Source organism: Papaver somniferum, unplaced genomic scaffold (genome assembly GCF_003573695.1).
Source record: "Papaver somniferum cultivar HN1 unplaced genomic scaffold, ASM357369v1 unplaced-scaffold_107, whole genome shotgun sequence".
NCBI lineage: Eukaryota > Viridiplantae > Streptophyta > Magnoliopsida > Ranunculales > Papaveraceae > Papaver > Papaver somniferum.
In genome coordinates, this window is record NW_020619603.1 from 11,053,400 (window position 1) to 11,075,651 (window position 22,252).

Consider the following 22,252-nt stretch of genomic DNA (forward strand, 5'->3'; position numbering starts at 1 on the left):
TAATTGTGAAATACCTCCAACTCATTCACAATTCTCGTAAAGTCCGGACAGCTAGCTAGATTTCGACCTCAGTTCTTAGCCTGAGAAACTATCTCTTGGTGATTAGTAGTCATAACTTCAGATCTTTCTTTACACATGTGTAGATACACTTTACACTCTTATCACATGTCTTTTTTTGTTATCAGTGCTAAGATTGTGCCTTCGATAGCTAGATTGACATCTCCATTTTGCTGTGAGCTTAAACTGTTTTGCACATGTCACATTTGATGGAATATGAGCTTATATTTTGTCCTTAGGTTTTGTAGGCACACCTCTGGTAAACCTTCACGAGACTTCAACTCGTCCACTAGGGACACTTAGTGGTTTAAAAGGCTTAGTGCATACGCTAAATGCATTCGAGAGACCAGCGACAGTGGTATAGTTAGGATTTCCTTAGTTTTGTTTTACTTGAGTACAAGTAAAATTCAGGTTTGGGGGTATTTGATGAGTACCAAATAATGTATATATTTATCCCTTTTTGTTGGCATTTAACTCATCTTTTGTGCATTAATTCTACATTTTATCCCATATTCTGTATTTTCATTTTTTTCAAGAATAAATATTTTTCTTACTTAATTTTGCATTTTTAGGTAATAAATAAAGTCTGGATGACTTGCGGAGCAAAAAGAGCAGAAAAGTAGTGAAAAGCCGGGAGAAATCACGCAAGGAAGCCGCGAAGAATGGTGCGCACAACCTCATTTTCTACACACAAAAACGCCTCCGTTCTCAGCCATCAGATCAGTTCTCAGAAGCATCCGATGGTCGCTCCTTCATAGAGCATCAAAATCTGAAGTCTCCGCCTTACACTACAGCACCTAACCCCATCTGGATCCGTCTATTTAGTTGTACCAAAAAAATCCTACGGTCGCTTCCATCCCCTTCCTTAAAGCCGTTCGATTCCATCTGAACTTAATGATCCGATGGTCCAGCTCGTGAAACATCATCTCTTGATGAACCCGACTCACACCAGAACATCCCATACCCTAAAAAACCCATCGAGAACTACCCATTCCATTTCTCTTCTTCTCTTTCTTCTTCTTCCCATCTTCACCGACAGTTGCAGAGCTGCAACTGCAACTCCTGCCTCCACCGTACCAGCCTTCACTTCACCTCCATTTCCACTGCCACCACCACCTTCCCAAAACCGACCGCCTCGACCATAACCTCAACTTCTCTCTTCCTCGGTTATAGCTTCTCCATCAGACGCTAAAACCTAGAAAGACAGAACTAGGGTTCCATCAGAAGACAACATTGAGGCGTGTTTCAAGAGCGCATATGCAAGTGGAAGCATGGGTATGAGCTTAATCGCAGAGGGGACAGCGAAATCAGAAGAGTATGGTAATTTTCTCCCAAGTCTGAAAACCCTAATTTTCTTTATAATTTAGGGTTTTTCTAGAAAACCCCAATTGATGTAATAGAACTGCTTAGGAGAGGATGAGAGTAGGGTTATGGGAAAAATTAGACCCAGAACACTAGAAAAAGGGGAAACCCTAATTGTACTGTCGATTGGAGAAATTTGGGGATTTTGATTGTAAACCCTAATTGGGTATTGGGTATAAATATGGGTGTGGGATTAGTGTTAAAGACATGCTGGACTAGCCAGTGTCCAGAACTTTCAAGTTCTGTTAAATTTTAATTTCAGTTCAATTTTAGTTCACTTTTCAATTTCAGTTCATGTTCTGTTTGGTGTGATGTTTGTGCCTTTAATTTCAGTTGTTTCATGTTCTTGTGATGTACTGTGTTTCAATTCATTGTCAAGAAGTGATGGTATGCTAGGTTAGAGCTTTCAGTACACTGTTTTGATTGAGCAGTAGGGAGAAACTAGTGCTCACTAGTGACAATGAGCAAGATAGTTTTCTTCCCACTCCATTTGTATGCTTAACTCTATTGCATTGTTGTGATTGACCAATGGGAGGAATTAGTGCTCATAGCAAGCTAATTCTCCTCCCATTCCTTAGGTATGCCTAGAGCCACTGCTACTACTTGCATTGTTATCACTGTTAGTTTCACCATCTTCCCTGCCTTAGGCTAATTGCCTTTGTGTCACTTTCACTTTGTTCCATTTTGTTCACTGTTTTGTTACTTATTACCTTGTTTACACTGTTTTCTTCACTGCCTTGTGCTGCTGCTACTTGTTTTCTTGTTGCTTCCCTTACTGCTGTTTTCTTCCTTGCTTGTGCTATTGCTGCTACTTCTTTTCTTGTTACTTCCCTTGGCTTGCTGCAACTCTGTTGCTGCTGTTGTTTCCTTGGCCTTGCTGTGCACTTGCCTCTGCCTTGCTGTTCTTGCTGCTACTACTTGCATTGCCTTGTGCTGCAGCTGCCTTTTCCTCCCTTCTCCTGCATCTGAGTTTCTGCAGCTGTTGCTGCCACTCCACTTCCCTTGCAGCTGTCTGCTACCCTGATGCTGCTGCTTCCTCTCCAATTCTCAATTCACAGTCACTGTTAGCCCAAGGCCCAAAAGACCAAAAGCCCAGGTTTAATCCCAAGCTCAGTTCACTACACTGAGCCCAAGCCTAAGTTCAAGGCAAAGCCTAGTTCACTGCTAGGACAAAAGGTCAAGCCCAGTCCATTATAACTGTTAGTTCAAAAACTCTGAGCCCAAAGCATCAGTTCACATTACAGAGCCCAATTCATTCAAAGGGCATTCAAACCCATTAGTACTCAAAGCCCAATCTAAGCCAAAAGGCTTCATAGCCCAATAGCAACTAGAACCCAAAATAGCTAGAACACTCCAAAACACACCCAGTCTCTGTGGATCGACCCGTACTTGCACGAGATACAACTGACGACCGTGCACTTGCGGTATTACTGTAGGCCCGTTTCATTTCGCTTCAATTATATACACGTTCCCGGGCCTACCAGCCATTCGCTTAAGAAAAAAAGATGGTATTTCTGAAGACCAGAAAATTATGCGAGATGTTGATTTGAACGATAATTCCAACAGTTTTGCTCGCAGGTCTAGCGATTCTTGTTGGCTTAATTGTCCAGTCATTTTAGTAGGTCCTTATGTATCTGGAAGAGCTGTTGATGGTTCTGATCTTCCCCTTCCTGCGAATCTTTCAGTTTATCAACCTTGGAAATTTGTCTTATATGATAATGAGAATAAGAAGATGGTATGAAATCTTCACATATCTTTCCTAATTTCACATAACCTTGTTTTTTCTATTTCTTACTTTCCTACTCTTCTGATTTCAGGCTGCTAAGAAGGCCAAAACGTCGCACAATGCATCATCTTTGAAGAATAATGAAGTAAGAAACATTCCCTCTTAACTTAAACAATATTGTTGCCTCTGTTTCTTATCTTGATTATTCGCGTAGGTTGAAGCTTCGGGTACTAAAGATGCTGGAATAACCAAGAAACGAACCAAGAAACTCGCATCTAAATCTGGATCCAAAACTTCTTCTTGTGATCTTTCCAGGAAGCGTAAAGAATTCTACCATTCTTCAAGTTATGAATCCAGTGATGATTATATTCTTGCTTCTGAAGATCCATCAATCTCTTCTTCAATGAAAAAATTATCCCACCTTTTTTTTGATCCTATGTCGGCCCTTAATGATGGTGATCTGCAACACACTTTTGGTATGGTCCCGAAAGTCTGCGATGGTCCTATTTTGGATGATCCATCTCTTCGCGGAGCTGCTTCCGCTGTAAGCCCAAGTTTCCAATATGCGATTGGCTCATTAGTATTATTTGTACCTTCATATTTTCTTTTATATTATTTCTAATCTTCCTTTCCGACACATAACATCTTTCTTATACTTTTACAAGTATCTCGTTTATCATATGCGGTTTCTTCGGATTGTCAAAGAAAACTTCTCAGCTTGGGAAAAGAAAATACCAAACTTAAGGCTAAAAATTCTACCAATGTTGAATTACTTCGCAAGGCTCGAGAAAGAAATGATGAAATTATTGGTATGTAATCTTTGATTTTTTCATTCTCCTTGTTTTTCGTGAAAATTAGCATTCCTCATTTCTTTATATTCGCAGATATTTATAACCTTTCTGATGAGGCATCTAACTTTTCTGACGAGGAAACCCTTTTAGAACATCTTAATTCTTCTTTAAACAATTATCCAACCAAAGGACTTGAGAACCTCAGCCTGGAAGAATTAAGGTTGAAGTATACTGCTCTTATAATGGATCATAGACCCTTACTAACTACACTTAATAACTTCAAACGCCGTCTTCATGAAAATAAGGAGACAATTCAACTTTTGGAATAAAAGAAGAATAAACTCATTACTGAAAAAATGAGGTCGCTCTCAAGGATGCGAAAGCATTAGAAAAATATCAAGAAACTATCCTTAAAGTTCAAAATGAACGTGATTTAGCTTTGAGAGAAAAGTACGCACTCATTGAAGAAAGAAACTTAATCCGTTCTCGACTTCTCATAGAAAGTGAATCTGAATTTAGTTGGGCTGCTAGAGTTCTGAATGATGCTAGGGAAAATTTAGCCGTAAATGTGAGGCTTCAATCTGAACATTCTGCGCTGGTTAAAGACATTATTTCCAATCACGAAGGTCACTTGATTTTTCTTTCATATTTTTCCTTTCTTGAAGATGACATCTCTTTTAAGTCTAACCATTTTGTTTATATTTCGTAGATAAAGAAAAGAATTATCTGGAGAAGATTGAAGAGTTAAAGACACAACTTGCTTCTAAAGAAAAGATACATCTTGAAGAAACCGAGAAGTTATCAATGGATTTATCTTCTCGCAACTCCAAGTATCAGCAGTTAAAGAAGAATTATGTCCTTACTGTTTCAAATAATGGTAATGATGCCATTCGCGCTCGTGATGCAGCAGTTAAGAAAGTCTGTGTTGATAATGACATTCCTCTCTCTAAATATAAATTCGCAGATGTTCCTCCCAACGAAGTTGTTCCTGATATTATTGATAGTGAATAGGAATATGAAGAGTATGAACAAGAAAGTAACTCTGAGGACGAACATAATTAGTTATTTTTCACTTGATGTAAATTCTTATTCTGCCTCTTGTATTTCTTCACTTCTTCTAGAATTACTTCTTTAATATATACCTCTAAAATGTTAACTTTCGTCCCTTCATTATTAGTTCCCTTTAACTTATATTCGCATTCGCAAATATCAAAGTTCTGTCTTTTTCGCACATGCATAAGACTGTCAAATGGGGAAAATAACACTCTTTTTATATTTGCATTCCCATTTTGCCTCTGCTAGTTGTCACAGATTGATAGGCTGATGAATATAGTGTCGCTTTCTACTTCAATCACATTTTGTATCATGCGAAACACTTCGCAAGTAACTTATTTCTACTGACTCCTGCAAAACAAAGTTAACTTATATCGTATTTTTCTCGTGAGGTCTTATTTTTCCTTCCTAATTAAAGGTCTTATCTTTCCCAAAATTTTCTTTGTTCTTGTGCACGAAATCGCACGAAGTCTTTATATTGTAGTATATCGACCCATTGAGCTCGCCTTATATTTTTTTTGTATTATTGCCTCTTCAGGTTTCTCTTGTACGTAAATATGACAAGCCTTAATACTCCCGTGAGTAAAAAGCCTCATGACATCTACGTCTTTGGACACAATTCAGCTCCCTAATGGAGGGTGCCGTCCTTATATTCCCCTGGTTTCCCCTTCAAGAAAGCTTACCTCTACCGGGTTAAGGTTGGCTCCTCCCATCCGGTAATACAACAACAAGTTGATTTCGCAGCCTCTTATCCATCCACCAATAAGGTTTATGGTTACGAGACCGCACCCTAAGTGGGGTATCTTCGGACCGAGTGCATCATAGTCAGGACTTGTCAAGAGTGGCAAGGTACGCTCCAGACGCCTCGGGCACTCTTGACTCAACCGTGTACCTCGGCGCCCTGATCGAGTTTCTGCACTCCTTAAGAGAGAATTTCTTACCTTGGTCTCTCAATCTAAGGTAATAAACTTAGACTGCAAATTTAAGGCACTTCTCCTGGATGTTCTTTTTTGATTTTTCTCACCCCAAATCTCCATGACTCAAGTTCAAGGGTCGATGTAGCTTTCCCTTGGGTCATGTTTATCAGGTTTTCCCCAAATGTGACGTGCGATAGGTCTTACTTGTTGCCTCTTGCATTTGTGCGAACTAGGGTGCACGCCACAGTTGGGTACCTCTCTTCTGTGATTATATACTCTGTTTCCTTGTACTAAGGTCTTACATTTGTCTTATTTCTTGATATGATATCATCTTATGAAAATAAATTTTTTTCATTCCATTCTTATTTGTGAGTTATATAACTCTAGTACATAGAATTCTTACTGATTTCTCATACATGAAGAAACATATTCATATTACTCTATTGCTCCTGTCATCTTTTGTATTTCTTTAAGTTCATTCATGCTTCTCAGAACATTATTTCGTATAATATCTTCAATTTCCCCTGTGCGAGTATCGTCGCACATGGTACTTTTCTTCCGAGAACACAACTTCTGCTTCTGCACTCGCTCTCCTTCTTTAGAAGTAATCTCTCTGACTCGCTTGATGTGATTATTCACAGAGATTTTACTTCAATATCCTTCTTGTCTATTTTTCCAGATTTTGACATTACTAAGGGTGCACAGGAACCGACCTGGACCGAGGAACCGTCCCGGAACCGGTGGAACCGAGCCGATATTTGTCTCGAACCGAGGAACGGGGTACAGGTACCGGTCCATAAAATAAGAACCGAGGCTGATGAGGTACAGGTACACGGTCCTGTATAAGTCCCGTACCTTCCGGACCGAAAGAACCGACCATTCGTAGCCATTAGATTTAGGGGTACTGAACAAATACATCCGTTAGATTAAGGGGGGGGGGGGTATATATACTACCTTAACGATAGGGTTTCTCATTTTCGTTTTTATTTTCCTTCTTCGTCTTCGACTCTTCCGGTCTTCCCTCTGAGAGACTGATATAGTTCTTGAGTCTCTGATTCTCTGAAGTCTGAAAGTGAACTCCATTAATCAGTGAACACGGAACACCGAACAAGAACAACACCTCTCGATCCAGAAGAAAAAGTCAGTGATTTCAATGATTTAATTAATTTTGTTGTTTGATGAAGAACAAAAGAGTTAGGGTTGAACTGAAGTTCTGAAGTTGTTTTGGTGAAGAATCAGAGAAAGGTAATTTTTGGGTTCCCGTAGTTTGAATTTATTTTGAGTAAAACTGAATAAAAACTGACGAATCTTATATGGGTTTGTTGTATTGAAGTTGAATCGGTTATATGGAGATTTAATTTGTGCTTAATTGTGAGATTGAGAAATAGGGTTCATCATGTTCTTCCGTAATTTAGAAATTAGGGTTCGTGGATTTTAATTGAGTTATCTGTGATTTGAATTCAAGGAGGAATTAGGGTTTAGCTGAGAACTGATGCTAGTTAGAATTGGAAGACATGAAGATGGAGTTTCTGAAATAGTTATGTTGATCTTTGGTAGTTTATTGCAATGATTTGATTAATTTTTTTAATTAATTTTGTTGTTTCTGAATTTGATAATGGCAAATTGGAGATAATCAAGTATTATTTATGCTAAGAGAATTTATTTATGCTTTATTCTTTATGAGGAACTGTCATGATTAATTTACCTGTATCTGATTTTTGAAAGTTTTGAATAGGGTGTATCTTCTAACCTTTTGAACTTTTTGATTGGTTCATTTGATTTTAGGCGAAGGGATCGAAGAAACATTTGAAGAGGCTTAACGCCCCTAAGCATTGGAGGCTTGATAAATTGGGTGGTGCTTTTGTAAGTATAGAAATTTAATTTTACATGAATTTATCATATGCTTACATGATGCTCCAGGTGACTGATAGAGTAGTTTGTTCTTTAATACTAGATTTTAATGGGTATTTTGGAGAGGCGTTGCTCTGCTCTAGCTAAACTTGCTTGCCATAAATTCAGTAGGCAAGTTGCTAATGTACACTTTTTTCATGATCATTAGATAAGCCATCTTAAGCAATATGGAGGTTATCATTGGTTGTGGCATCGGCTGCTCAGTTTACACTAGCAATATGGAGTTCCTTCCTTAAGTCATACTTATAATTTGGCTTGTGATAAATATTTGCCTTCCATGAAATCTGAGTCATGCTTTTCTCCTGCTCCTGCCTTGGCTATACTTTAAAACCCCATTATATTGATCATATTTTTAAGGTTTCAACTACCTGGTCTATACCTCAATCGACCAATGTTAGCTGTCACTTGAAATGATTAGCATTATAAAGAGGCAGATATACGTGGGTGGTGAATATTCAGGGGCTGACGCATAAAGTCATGCAATATAAGATTCTCTTTCTCTTTCCGCCGCATCCTTTCATCTCCATGTTGGTTCTTCATTCTCCTGTACTGATTCCTATTGATTTCTTTTTCTTCTTTGTTGTATTGCAGGGGCTAATATATGGATGCAACACAAAGGTTTCAGCATAGATATTTCTCGCAATTTTTTCTTTGTTCACCTGTTCTGTCTGGGTATTGATTTTGTTGGTCTTAGGTTTTTTCAGGTGAGGGCTTATCCCTGCTGTTTGGTTGGGTACTGAACTGAGGGTTCAAATCCTATTGTGTTTGGTAAATCCTAGCCCGTTATCTACTTTTTATCATTCATCTATAATGGTTAAAAGTTGAAAATAATCTAAATAAATAATGTTTTTTGTTTAGAACAATGTCCAGTTCTGCTTAGAACTTATGCAGTTATGCTTAGAACAATGTCCAGTTCTTATTTTTTATAACAGAGCTCAATGCTTAGCCATATGTCCAAGTAGCTAATATGTTTTTTATAACAGTACATATTTTTTATAACAGTTCTTATTTTTTCAGTTTCATTTCAGTTCTTATTTCATTTCTTATTTCATTTCAGTTTCATTTCAGTTCTTATTTAATTTTTCAGCACTTAAATTTGTTTTCTCAGTGATAAGCTGGGATGGATGAATCAAGTCAAGCTCATGGAACAAATACCCCTACACCTACAACTGCTACACCTACCACTGCCACAGATGAAATTGTTGGATCCTCAATCCAACCAACAAATGAAGAAGCACAACCAGAGACAGCAACAGTAGATGTTGAAGCTACTTCTACATCTATGGGTGGTAAGATAACTTCTGACATTTGGAATCATTTCAAGAGGTTGAATGTTCAAGATGCTGGATGCAATTACTGCAAGAAGGTGATAAAGGCTCATACTGGAAAGAATGGTACAAGAAGTATAACAAATATTGGGGTGATTATGCAAAGATGAACCCTACAACCTTTTTTGCCATGTTGTTGGATCCTAGAGAGAAAGAAAAAGGACTAGAATTTGCTCTTGAGCTCTTGTATGGGAAGATCTGTTATGAAGCTTGTTAAGTTGGATTTTAAGATTCTATTTGAAGAATATAAGGATGCCTATTCAGTTCATGAGGAGGAGTCAAGCAGTTCTATCCAGGGACAAGCCAAAGCAGTGGTAAGTAAACCAGTGGCAGGGCCAAGTCGTATGAAAGAGTTGATTTCAAGGAGTAAGAGGTTCAAGAAAAGCCCAAATGATGATGAGGGAAAAACAGAGTTGGATAAATATTTAATTGACGAGTATGAAGAAGGTGTAGGAGAAGATGATGATGAGGAGTTTGACTTATTGGGTTGGTGGAAGACCAACAGTACAAAGTATAAGATACTTGGACATATGGCTAAGGACATATCAGCCATTCCTGTGTCTTCTGTTGCCTCTGAGTCTGCTTTTAGCACAGGAAAGCGAGTCTTAAGTCCTTGTAGAAGCTCTTTATCTACAAGGACAGTTGAAGCATTGCTTTGCATACAAATCTAGCTAAGGAAGACAATACAACTTGATCTTCTATCTGATTACATACCAGATGATGATGTTGAAGTTGAAGAAGGTAACATATTACATTATTACTTGTGTTTGGCAGTAATAGATATAGTCTAATAGTTACTAACTGCTATTATTTGTTTTTGCAGCGTTACTTGGTCCTATCAACACTGATGACACCACAAGTGTTGCTGACATGGATTAGAAGATCAAGATTCAAGACTACTGCAGCACTAGCTGCACTGCTAGTTGTTTTTTTTCCAGATTTTCTCATTTTCAAGACTTAGTGTGGCTACTGCTACTTTTTTTTTTTCCATATTTTCAAGACATTGTTTGTTTGGTTTGTTAGTAATATTGCTACTTATTAGTTGCTGCTTTGAATGAGAATTTGTTATATAGAAAAAACAGGTAAAAAACAGGTAAAAGAAAAGGCAGAGTGGCAGATAGTTTTTTGCTGAAAAGGTACCGACTGGTACCGGTCCCGTACCGGTCCCGGACCGGAACCGAGGTACACGGTACCGGTACCGGTCCCAAAAGTTCAGTACCGACCTCTGGGGGTACAGGTACTCGGCCTCGGCAAGAACCGAGCCGAACCGTACCGTGTGCACCCTTAGACACTACATCCACCATTAATCTTTCACCCCTTTGGATATCGTTAGCATGTTGTTTCCAATTTCTCCTTTTGTACTCTCGCTCTTCGCACTTGTCAATATTAATTTCCTGACAATTTCTACCTTCATTTGTATCTCCTCTTATTATTCCTAGACCTTGAGGTAAAGGAAATTTTATGCATTGGTGTCGAAGCCACACCTAAGATACTATGCAACCATGGTCTTCCAATCAGCGCATTATATGGTGATTCAACATCAACAACACAAAATATGATTTCTGTTGGCAGAATTTGCAGTGGAATTCTCATGTTGACTTCTCCTTTTGGCTTGTTCGCAGCGCCATTGAATCCATAAATTTTGTAAGTTAAAGGAATTAATTCGCATAGTATTGTATATATGATAAAAGAGAATATCAACAGAACTCCCAAGATCTATGAGTATTCTATTTATATCCCAAGTATTCGCTTCATCTCCTTCTTCATCATCATCATCTATTTTTTCTTTTGTATTAATTCCCAACTTTACCACTAATGGACATTCATGTAATTCTGCTCCTCCTGGTGTTTCTTCCGCACTAAACGAAATGGCCTGCTTTTGCCAATCCTTTAATAGTGATATCTTCGCAAGGTTGAGGATTTCTCTTCCATCATTATATCTCGCATAAACACGACTTAAGATGTTGTCATGAAAATCTTCCATATTTTTGAAAGAGTGTATAATCGAATTGCAATATAGGTTCTTTGCCTTCGCACCTACTTCAATTACAAATATATTCTTTCCTTTTTCTTCACCATATGTATTTCCTCCTGGTGGTGGTGGTGGTAGATTTTGTGGTTGTTGTGCTAAGAAGTGGTTCAATTTTCCTTGATCAATCATTGTCAGTATGATTTTCCTCACATATCTGCAATTACTTGTTGTATGACCATGAAAGCGATGATATACACAGAACTCTTTTCTCCTTCTACCCGGTGGTGATTCATCTCCTACATTATGTGGTTCAGGAATTTCTTCCATTAGTATAAAAGCTTCTCAGACTTTGTCTACTGTAGTATTCAACTTTGGCAAGCTTATTTGTTCCCAGACCACCTTTCCAGTCCTTGTCTTCTATTATGATATGGTTGTTGACCTCCATAACCTTCCATGGGATTATCCATTCTTTGAATCTTGTTATTTCTTCCTCTATCTTGGGATTGTGCTTCTTTATATTCTCTTTCGAGTTCTTTTTGATATGCACTACCCATTGCAACCAGTTTTTGTTCCATTTCTGTAGTTTTCTTTCCTTGATTTCCCTGCGATGTTCTCGCAACAATATTTGTCATCCTTGGGAGTAAACTTGCATTCTCATCGTTCTCATTAGGCATTGCAACTGGATAAGATTTTCATTTCTCTCTGTTTCTCCTCAAGTGCAATATACTCTTCATGAAATTCACGCAATTCTGACATTGTGATGGTGTCTTTTATCCTGAAAATCTGTGTATATAATAAATCTGTAGGAAAAAGAGCATTGACAAAGGCTAGTATAAGAAATCGTTCATCTACTCGTCTTGCCATTTCACTAAACATGGTTCTCCAACGTGTTGTTAGATGACGCAAACTTTCATTGACTCTTCTACAAAGTCCGAAGGCCGTCTCAATTCCTGGTCTTGACATATTATTACTAATATATTGTCCTTAGAAGACGTTCTGTAGATGACGAAATGATCTAACAATTCCTACTGGTAATCCCTCAAACCACTGCAAGGCTTCTCCAGTCAAGCTCGTAGGAAAATATTTACACAACACCACATTATTTTCCTCCCACTGCAATAAAGATCGGCTATAGGCTTTTATATGTTGTACTGCACATGTACTACCATCAAATATACTAGTGAATACATGTAAATTGCATTTTGGTGGTATTATTGCAATTTGAATTTGCCTTGCAAAAGGTGTTTTTCCAGCTTCCTCTACTGCTTCCTCTAACTTCCTTCTTACACCATTTTTTCGCGTAGTCATCATTTCTCTCAATTCAGCCATTTCTATGGGAATTTCTTCGCTCATAGTTTGCTCTAAATCTTGTTGCATAAGTCTTTTTAATCTGGATTGTCTTAATCTATTCTCATGATTATTCTGACGTATAACCCCTTCAATCTCTGTTTCTTCAGCTTCTTCTCTTCTTCTTCTATGTCTTTCTCGTGCAAATCTCGCACGTTCGCGAACAACGTTGTTTCTCTCTTCCTCTTGTTCGCGTGCATATTGATCCCTCAACATTTTTCTACCATGTAGTAGAATTCTCCCTTGTTCCGGATCATGTTCTCCATCATTATCTGATTCGTAACGAGTATGATGACGTTCGGTTGCATCTTGAAGTCTATTGTTCATTTGATCTTCTTGTCTGCGACGACGCTCATGTGGTTGCTCGTATCGGTCATTTATTATGCGTCTCTCGTCGCGTTGATCTTGTAGATTATCATCTTCTTGCAAATTCTCATCAATATTACCTAATGTTTGCTCTCGCCTGGCATCTGTTCGATTTGATCAACTTTGTCTTGACGAACTTCTGCTGGTTCTTGATCTTGATCGTGTAGCGCTTCTTGATCTTTGTTCGTGCAATATGAGATTCTCTTCTCTTAAATCATCATTATGTCGTATCAAATTCGCACGCTCCTCATCTTCTCTTTATCGCTCTACAATCAATCTTTGTATAAGTTCTTCAAGTGTCATATTTTCTTCATTTCCTTCAATCCTTCCTTCATCTCCAGTTCTTTGTGTTTCATCTTCGGTAGAGTTCGTATGTGCACTATGAATACTCACTCTATCATAATCAATATCATTATTCTGTTCTTGTGTACGCTGTAGTCCATTCGGAACATCATTTCTTTGATTTGTTCTTTTGTCCTTCCTCTAATTGCTCATGGATTTCACCTCTTCTTCGTTCGGAAATTCTTTTACTTCTTCTGGCTGTTGCCGCTTGTTCAACAGTAGATCTAATTCTTACCATTTCCACTTTCTTGTATTATCAAATGAAAATCTCAAATGTTGAAGGAAAAATTCAAGGTTTTTTAATTCTGGAAACTTGATTTTTAAACAGATTCACCAACAGGATATATCACTCCAAGCTGTTTCTAGCGCCCAAATGTAGTTGCAGGAAATCCTACAACCACATCCCCTATGAATTTAGACAAGATTCTAAGTAATCATAATGGAAATTTTTTATTATTTATCAAGTTCTATATCTGGTTACAAGATAATACAATGACTTTATTTGCTCTCCAAATAAACTTTCTCTCTCTTAATTTCTTGTCTACTACTCATCTCAGATCTCTCTCTCAATATACAGATTCCTTCCCCTTATATATAGGGTACTACATAGTGGATGACAGCTAATAGATCCCTATTTTCGGAATCACCGTGTGTTACAATCGCTCATGTATATTCATTCAACTTCGCACACTTTACATCTCCGCACAGATCATCACGCTTTACTTGTGACCATGCTGACATCATTAAATACGTCATCCTAATTTTAACATGTGCGATGGTCTTCGCTTAAGGTAGATGACTTTTACTTCGCATGCATAATGAATGTGCGATATTTCACTCCTACAAAGATAATAACTAAACATCAGACTAGGAAGCTATATATCCATCTCCTGTACAAAGGAAAACACAGCTCTTTACTCTTTAGGTGAATCGGTGAATCTCAACCACTGAAAGGCCCATTAGAAACATCAATGGCCAATTAACAGGTTTATTCGAGGATGAGTTTTACTTTTAACCGGAAAATCTCCGATGATCATTAGCATTAACTTGTGATCGTGTCTCCATTAATTGGAAAATTTTCCCGATCACATATTTGATTCTTGATTTGCATCACCTTTTCGAATCGGAGTGATTACACTTCCAGTACATTGACCAAGTATAGCGCAACAAAGAAGTGCTTTAGTCGTATAAGAGCAACTGCAATGGTGCGATCAAAACCATAGACCAAAAAAGACGATCAAATTTGAGTTTAGTCCGTGTATCAGCACTACCGTATATGGGACTAAATATAGTCGAGCGGAGATATAAGCCACGTTTGATGACAGGCGTGTGCATAATGGTCGCTTGGATGCAAATGGGGCGTGCATTATAACCAAGCCTAATCCAAGCGGACATTTTAAAAACGCCTCACAACTCAGACGAGTAATATACCTCCGCTTCATTCGAAACGTGACATAAATGTTCGCCCGTTAATAAACGTACATTTAACCTACGCTCAACCAAATTTGGTTTTGGTCCCAGATCAAGACCAAATATGGTCTGATTTTTAGTTTTAGTCTGGTATTTGATCTTTAGTACGTTCGACTGCGTCTCATCAATGGACCAAAAATTTGGTTTTGATCGTCCATCGTGGATGCTCTAATTGGAGGCTTTTGACGATGGTTTACCTTCATTTCCACATAAATTGTTCCGACCATACAAATAAAATAAACTGATATATCTCCTCTACATTTTTATAAGTGCGATTGTAACTGCGCCTACTTGGTCTTTCGCCTTGTATAATTCACAAGGATATTTTATGTTGATTTATTCTTGCATTATAGGGAATTGTTTGTGTTTAGGTTAAATATTATGAACGTCTAATGACTCTTCGACAAAAAATACTTAGAGATGAAAAAAGATGTTTTGAAATTTGTTTGCCTTGTAGTGAATTGTGCCGATCAGGTAATATTTGAGTCGAGCAAGGATTCCAAAGCAAATTTTCATCTCCAACACAAGGGTCAACGTAATCGAGATAGATGACATGACTAAGTGGGGGTAATGAAGAAAGTCTAAATCTATGACCTTGGGTCTTAAAACCACATCATCATTTTATCTCTAAATTCAAATATAATTTGTTAGATAATATCTTGGAGGCTGGAAATCAACTTAAGGTAAAAAGTTTTACATATATATTCTTTTTGTCATTTAATAATGTCCCACACATAAGAATGTGTTAATAAAACCTGCACATATGATATGATGACATTGACGGTTTGCATTGCAGATGCTCTAATCTACGGAGCGGTACGGCTTTATTTATACAAGGCATCCACCAATTTGGCAATCTATGGATGAGATAAGATGAATGACAACCTTTGACTGAAAGTCTATTTTAACCATAAGGTTTTCATTTCATGTGGTAATCAAAATGTCACCTGAATCCAACGGCACAGAAATCATAAGATAAAATTTAAACGGCTGGATTTAAAGATAAAATGTAGTTTGCATCGAGTCCATTCGTTACAGTTATACACGGATAAGGTAGTTGAGGAATGACTATTAATTCCTTGGAAATGCGATTTTAGTCCCCATCAATGATAACCTCGAAATTGTCCTTGATTACTGTCCACCGGTGACATGCATCTGCAAATATAAGTTGGTCATTGGTGTGACGTGTTAGACTCACAGTCACAACTAAGAATTAGACGTGTGAAAGAGGAAGACAACATATATTCTAAGAAAATTGGCACACCAGGAGCCAAACAAGAAAAAATCTAAGTGCTTACCGAGGTGGACTACTTTTCAACATACTTCCTTGTATGTTGAAAATTACTTGCACCGTGAAGTTAAAGTTAAAGTGGGAACTTGAAAGGAAATTCATTCATGTACGGAAGAGATGACCCAAAGCCATCACATTAGCATAAAAAACCAATAATTCCATGTGCATAAAAACACATAATCATTCTTCTTCTTCTTCTTCCTCCAATTACATACTACCAATAAAATGATCCTAATATCAGGAGTTGCCATTGATGTTCTGTTGTTAGTGTTGCTGGTGTTGGTTTTCTCTTCTAGTTTCCATATCTCAGTCTCTGGTTCTTCGTTTAGTTTAACTTATACAGAACAAGTACAAGTTAATGAAGAAATGGAAGCTCTTCTGCAGTGGAAATCAACCTTTATTAACCAAACTTCACTTGTCCTTCCATCATGGAACAGAAATTATACCGATGGTACACTAAATCCATGCACATGGTATGGAATCACTTGTAACAACAAGGGAAGCGTCACGGAATTGAATCTTCTAGGTTTGGGTTTACAAGGTGCACTTCATGATTTAAATTTTGCATCTTTCTCCAATTTGGTTAGTCTTGACTTCAGCGAAAACAAACTCTCCGGGTTCATTCCTTCTCAAATTGGTAATCTTTCAAAACTCACAGATCTTACTCTTTCCAATAATCTAATCAGTGGATTTATCCCTCAAGAAATTGGCAATTTGCATTCTCTCACTAATCTGTGGTTGTCTGTGAACCAACTCAATGGTTCTATTCCTTCTTCTATATGCAACCTGACCAACTTGATCAACATATCGGTCCGGGCTAATAATCTTTCTGGCATCATTCCTCGAGAAATCGGAAATTTAAGGTCCCTTAGTGCTTTGATTTTATCCTCCAATACTTTCACTGGTTCTATCCCTTCTTCTTTAACTAACTTGACTTCCTTGCGTCTTCTTCTTGCTCATGAAAATCATCTCAGTGGTTCAATCCCTCATGATATAGGAAATTTAAGGTCTCTTTATCAATTATCTTTGTATATGAATAAGCTAACTGGTTCAATTCCTAATTCTGTGGGAAATTTGAGAAATGTAGCTCAATTTTCTCTTTCTGACAATCAACTATCTGGGTCAATACCAAGAGAATTCGGCAATCTACACTTGTTGGCGCTACTATCTTTGGATAGTAACTCTCTTTCAGGAAGTATACCTTCTAATATAGGGTACTGCATCGCGCTTACATATCTAAACCTAGGCAATAACAATCTCTCTGGAGATATTCCAAATGAGCTTGCAAATGCAGAATTACTGGAATATTTGCAACTAAATGATAACAACCTCAGTGGTACCCTTTCTAGTTCATTCGGTAAACTTCAGCATTTGAAAGTTCTGAATTTAGCGGACAACTATGTTGAAGGCAATATACCTTCTGAGTATGGTTCACTTCATGACCTTCAGATCTTTTCTTTAAGGTCAAACAAGTTCAATGGGTCCATTCCTGAAGAGATTACTCATTTGCATGAACTCCGCATTCTGGACTTGTCGCAAAACAATCTCACTGGCCTACTTCCTAAGAATGTCGGCAACCTGAAGAAGCTATTAAGTAGACTTGATGACATATCTACGATTACCTATTATGCCTCCGAGAATGTGAAGTTGAATATGGTGATCAAAGGGATCAGTGCTCCGCTTCCGATATTCTTAAGTTATACCTCAGCGATTGATCTGTCGAGCAACAATATTGAGGGAAACATTCCAAAAGAAATAGGGTTATTGAAAGGGCTTTATATGCTTAATTTGTCCCACAATCATTTCTCGGGTGATATCCCTGCGAATGTTGGAGATATGTCTGGTTTAGAGTCTTTGGATTTAAGTTGGAATAGATTGTCTGGAAATATCCCACAGTCTTTGACATCAATGGATTCTCTTGGTTTCATGAATTTATCTTACAACAAGTTTAGTGGAAAGATTCCAGGAGGAACTCACTTTGAGACTTTGAGTTGGGATGGTTCAGTTTTCATTGGGAACGATTTACTATGCGGCACACCAACTAAGAACGTTTGCGAGGATCAACGGGATATTAATCCTGCAAATGAAAATGAAGAATATGGCCAAGAGGATGCAAATGAGAGATTTCTGTTTTACGGTGTTATCGCCATAGGATTTGTGGTTGGATTTTGGGGTTTGTTCTTTGTTTTGCTTATTAAAAAAGAAAAATGGTGGTTTAGGTATTGGGAAACTGTTGATTCTATTGCAGTTAGAATTACACATCATACCAAAAAACAATCATAGCAATACAATTCTCTTGTTTATTTTTTGTAACTTTGGGTACTGTTGATTTGTAAGAAATATCAGGTTGTAATCATTCACAAGCACGACTTGAAAAATAGAGCATATGCACTTTAGACGACCCAATAATGTTTCACTTTTGCAAAGCACCCTTAACGTGAGGCAAGCCATAATCTTCTAGTGAAAGCCATTAATTTTCTGTTTCGAATTTCTCTTCAAAGTCTCAACCAAAAATATGGAAATGGCAGGATAGCTAGAATGATTGTCATCTCATCTACACTCAACCACACAACCTTATAGGTATTATTCACGGTCGACCCAGGCCCGGTCCTGCTTTTCTAGTGGCCTAAAGCCAATTTTTCTTTGTGGCCCCCCCCCCCCCATTAAGCAAAAATGGACACCTACCTTATCTGGTCATCCCATTTCCCAAAATTTCATGCCTTTTAGGGGGTTCCAAGTTCGAGCCTATATGTTAACCGGTGCAATCCCTAGGTAATTTGAGAAACTTCACTCATTTATCTCTTTTTGAAAACCAATTAATTATTAACTTATACTTATCCTTTAATTATCTGACCGGTTCAATTCCTCGTGATTCTCTTAAAATATATGTTAACCGGTGCAATCCCTACTTGTACGGGTAACTTGAGAAATTTAACTCATTTATCTCTTTTTGAAAACCAATTAATTGGGTCATTACCAAAAGAATTAGGGGAGTTTACCTACTAGTATAGGATTCTGTACATTTAAATGACAACAATCTCAATGACACTCTTTCTAGTTCATTCGGTAAACTTTAACACTTGACAGTTCTTAACTTGGCCAATAACAAGTTTGGAGGCAATATACTCATGGAGATTGTGTAGTGGTAAAATATCGCACATGTAACTATCATACAAAGCAGTGGTATTATAAAGGGGCGAACTCACTCGCACATAGCATATCCCAGATGACGTAACCAATGATGTCATGAAGTCACGAGTAAAGTGTGAAAGCTGAGCGAAGTTCAAGAGCACGTGCGAGAAGGTCCAGTATAGGCGTTTTTATTTTATCTCTTTATATTGATTTCTAAACTTAATAAAATTCTTCTAAGTGTTCTTCATAATGATCTCATAGTTTGTTCTATAGATTATCAGAGGGGTGTAGTTGTAGGATTTCCTGCAACTACATTTTGGCGCTAGAATACAGATCGGAAAGGGGATTACACCTGTTTGTGAAAGTTTTTAATAGATTTTCAATATTCTTTAAAAAAATTGTTTTCAGGGTATATTCGTGGTTGTTTTCGCAGAGTTTCACTAGTTTACATCTTTGGATTTGTTTCAAAACCTGAAGTCTTCATATTAGAAAGAAGATTTTGTTAATTTAAGTTTGTAAGGAAAGTGTTATTTTAGGAACAGAAAATGGTGAGACGGGCATTCACAGGAGACAATCAGGAGAAGTAGAAGGATTGCAGGAAGAAGAAGGAGTGAAATTGCAGAATCTTCATGTATGAGAGCGAGGAATAATCGACCTCGGCAAGTTCGATCTAGGATCCCACCAGTACCATAGGAGAACAACAACATAAATTATGATGAAGTTAGCGTTTATACTACAGATACAGATACCGCAGAGGAAAATGAAGAAAGAACATATGAGGAAGGAGCGATAGGAGAAATTGAGGAGAACATGACGATTGCAGAACTCAGACAAAGGTTGGCAGATGAAAGAAGGAGAGAGGAAGAAATGCGTGCGAACTTGACACGCCAAAACGATGAACTAAGAGAGGATAACCACAGATTGCAGGAACAAAGGTCAGAAATTAGATCCAGAACAACACGTGCGAGCTCAAAATCAAGAACAAGTAGAAGTACCTCCAGGCATATCAGATCTGATCACAAAGGGAATGAGCAGAGACAATTTTTAGATAATAATTTGGATAACAATCTTCAGTTAGGCGACAACGTACAGGAGGAGCGAAAACGCAATCACATAGAAGATCGATATGTACATGTAGGTGAGAATGAACCCAGGAGAGGACGTCGCAGAGAAGACAGACCAGAGCGAAATGAAGAGTATAGCCGCATCCAAGACGAATCAGAACAGAAAAATGACCCAGAACAAGCAAGGATGATACTCCATGGAAGAGAAATGTTGAGACGACAAAACGAGAGAGATAGAGCCGCTCAAGAGCACGCAAGGGATGAAGGAGAAAGGCGAAGAAGGAGGAGAGAAGAGGTCGAACAACGGGAATTAGAGGAGGCTATGCATCAAAACAGGCAAGAAAACAGACTGAGGCAAGCACGCTTGAAAAGACCGATGCATCAACAAGAAAACCCATTCTCTAATGGTTAAATTTTAAGACAAATAATATAGCTAAGAGAATTAATGGCAAAAGGTAAAGATGGAGGAAGAAGGAAGCTAGAAGAGGCGATAGAAGAAGCAGAAAAAACACCCTTTACGACAGATGGAGTTAGTAACAATGCCACCCACATTTCCTAGCATCTTTGATGCATATACATATGCAGTCCAACATATAAGGGCGTACAGTTTAGCTTTGCTACAGTATGAGGATAACGACGTAGTCTTATGCGAGAATTTTCCCGCAAGCCTCACGGGAGAAGCTTTGAAATGGTTCGACGGATTACCATTAGGCACAATAAGGTCATTCCAGCACTTGCAAAGTATGTTCTTGGGGCATTACATCAGCAATAATATGCTAAATCCAGGAATCGAGAAAGTATTCAGCCTGCGAAAGAGAACAAATGAAACTTTGCGAGCCATGACCACTATATGGAGGACCATGTGTATTGAAGTGGCAAAACGAGTGGACGAAAGAAATATAATCCTAGCATTTATCAATGCACAATTTCCAACTGATTTGTTGTACACGCAGATATTGAGGATGAAGGACAGAATAACCATGGGGGAGTTGCGCGAGTACCAAGAAGAGTACATTTCTCTCGTGTAAAAACAGATAGATAAGGAGTCTTACCCAATTGCAGTTGTGAATGGAAAGGAAGGAAACGCGAGTCTATTACCAAGAATGGCTAACGCTATTGCGAGCACCTCGCAGGGAAGTAAAGAGAAACTAATCTCAGAGGAACGCCAAAAGCAGGTAGCAATGAGTAGTAGAGATCAGGAAATATACGAGCGAGAGTACAAAGAGAGGCAATAAAATAATCATGGAGGAAACAACAAAGTTGCCAGATTCGAAAATCAAGAAGATGGATACGGAGGAAACAAAAGATACTACAATGAAGGACCAGGTGGGGGAAGTAGAACCTATGAAAAAGTCAGGATGCCGCCTCTTAACACAACCGTGGAAATTTTTTTGGGAAGCTGTTATATTAATGGAAGAGATAACACCACCACCTAATCTAGGGAAACAAACACCATCTGGGAGAAGAAGTAAAGAATTTTGTGCTTATCATCGGTTCCACGGACACACAACGAATAACTGTAAGGATATACAACGAATCATATTAAGAATGATCAGACAAGGGAAGATCCATAACTTTCTAGCTGCACCACCACCACCACCAGCAACAGGGGGATAACCATCAGGTGTGGACAAACGAAAAAACACATTTCTTGTCGAAGTAGGGGCGAAAGCCAAGGATCTATATTGCAACTCAATAATACACTCATTCAAAAGTATATAAGACTTTCATGACAATGCATTGAGTCGCGTGTATGCAAGAATGCTGAAGGAAAAGAAATACTCAACCTAGCAAAGATACCAAAACTCAAGGAATGGCAGAAACAACCAATCACATTCGGCGCAGAGGAAGTACCTGGAGGAGACGAACTTCATGAGAGTCCATTAGTGGTTAAGTTGGAGATAATACCAAAAGAAAAATTGGATAAGGGAGAAGATGAAGAGGATGACACTTAGGCGATAAATAGAATATTAATTGACTCTGGGAGATCGAGCTCGGTAGATATTTTTTTTTTATCATGCATACGAGACAGTGGGAGGAAAAGATGAAGACTTAATTCGTTCAACCTATAAAATCTACGGTTTCAATGGATCAGCCAACAAACCCATTACTATGAGAATTCC

At 38.1% G+C, this 22,252-nt stretch overlaps 2 protein-coding genes across 2 annotated transcripts; both read left to right on the forward strand.

Annotated features, from left to right (window-relative positions):
• Positions 1 to 16,158: 16,158 nt before the first annotated feature.
• LOC113328054 (probable leucine-rich repeat receptor-like protein kinase At1g35710) lies at positions 16,159 to 18,216 on the forward strand. Its single transcript, XM_026575145.1, has one exon. The coding sequence runs from the start codon at positions 16,159 to 16,161 to the stop codon at positions 18,214 to 18,216; it is 2,058 nt and encodes a 685-aa protein (XP_026430930.1).
• A 2,437-nt stretch (positions 18,217 to 20,653) lies between these two features.
• On the forward strand, positions 20,654 to 21,157 carry LOC113328055. Its single transcript, XM_026575146.1, has one exon. The coding sequence runs from the start codon at positions 20,654 to 20,656 to the stop codon at positions 21,155 to 21,157; it is 504 nt and encodes a 167-aa protein (XP_026430931.1).
• The last annotated feature ends 1,095 nt before the right edge of the window (positions 21,158 to 22,252 follow it).

What these genes read in the sequence shown, in the direction of transcription:
- LOC113328054 (XM_026575145.1), top strand. Translation starts at nt 16,159, where the DNA reads ATGATCCTAATATCAGGAGTTGCCATTGATGTTCTGTTGTTAGTGTTG.
- LOC113328055 (XM_026575146.1), top strand. Translation starts at nt 20,654, where the DNA reads ATGGAGTTAGTAACAATGCCACCCACATTTCCTAGCATCTTTGATGCA.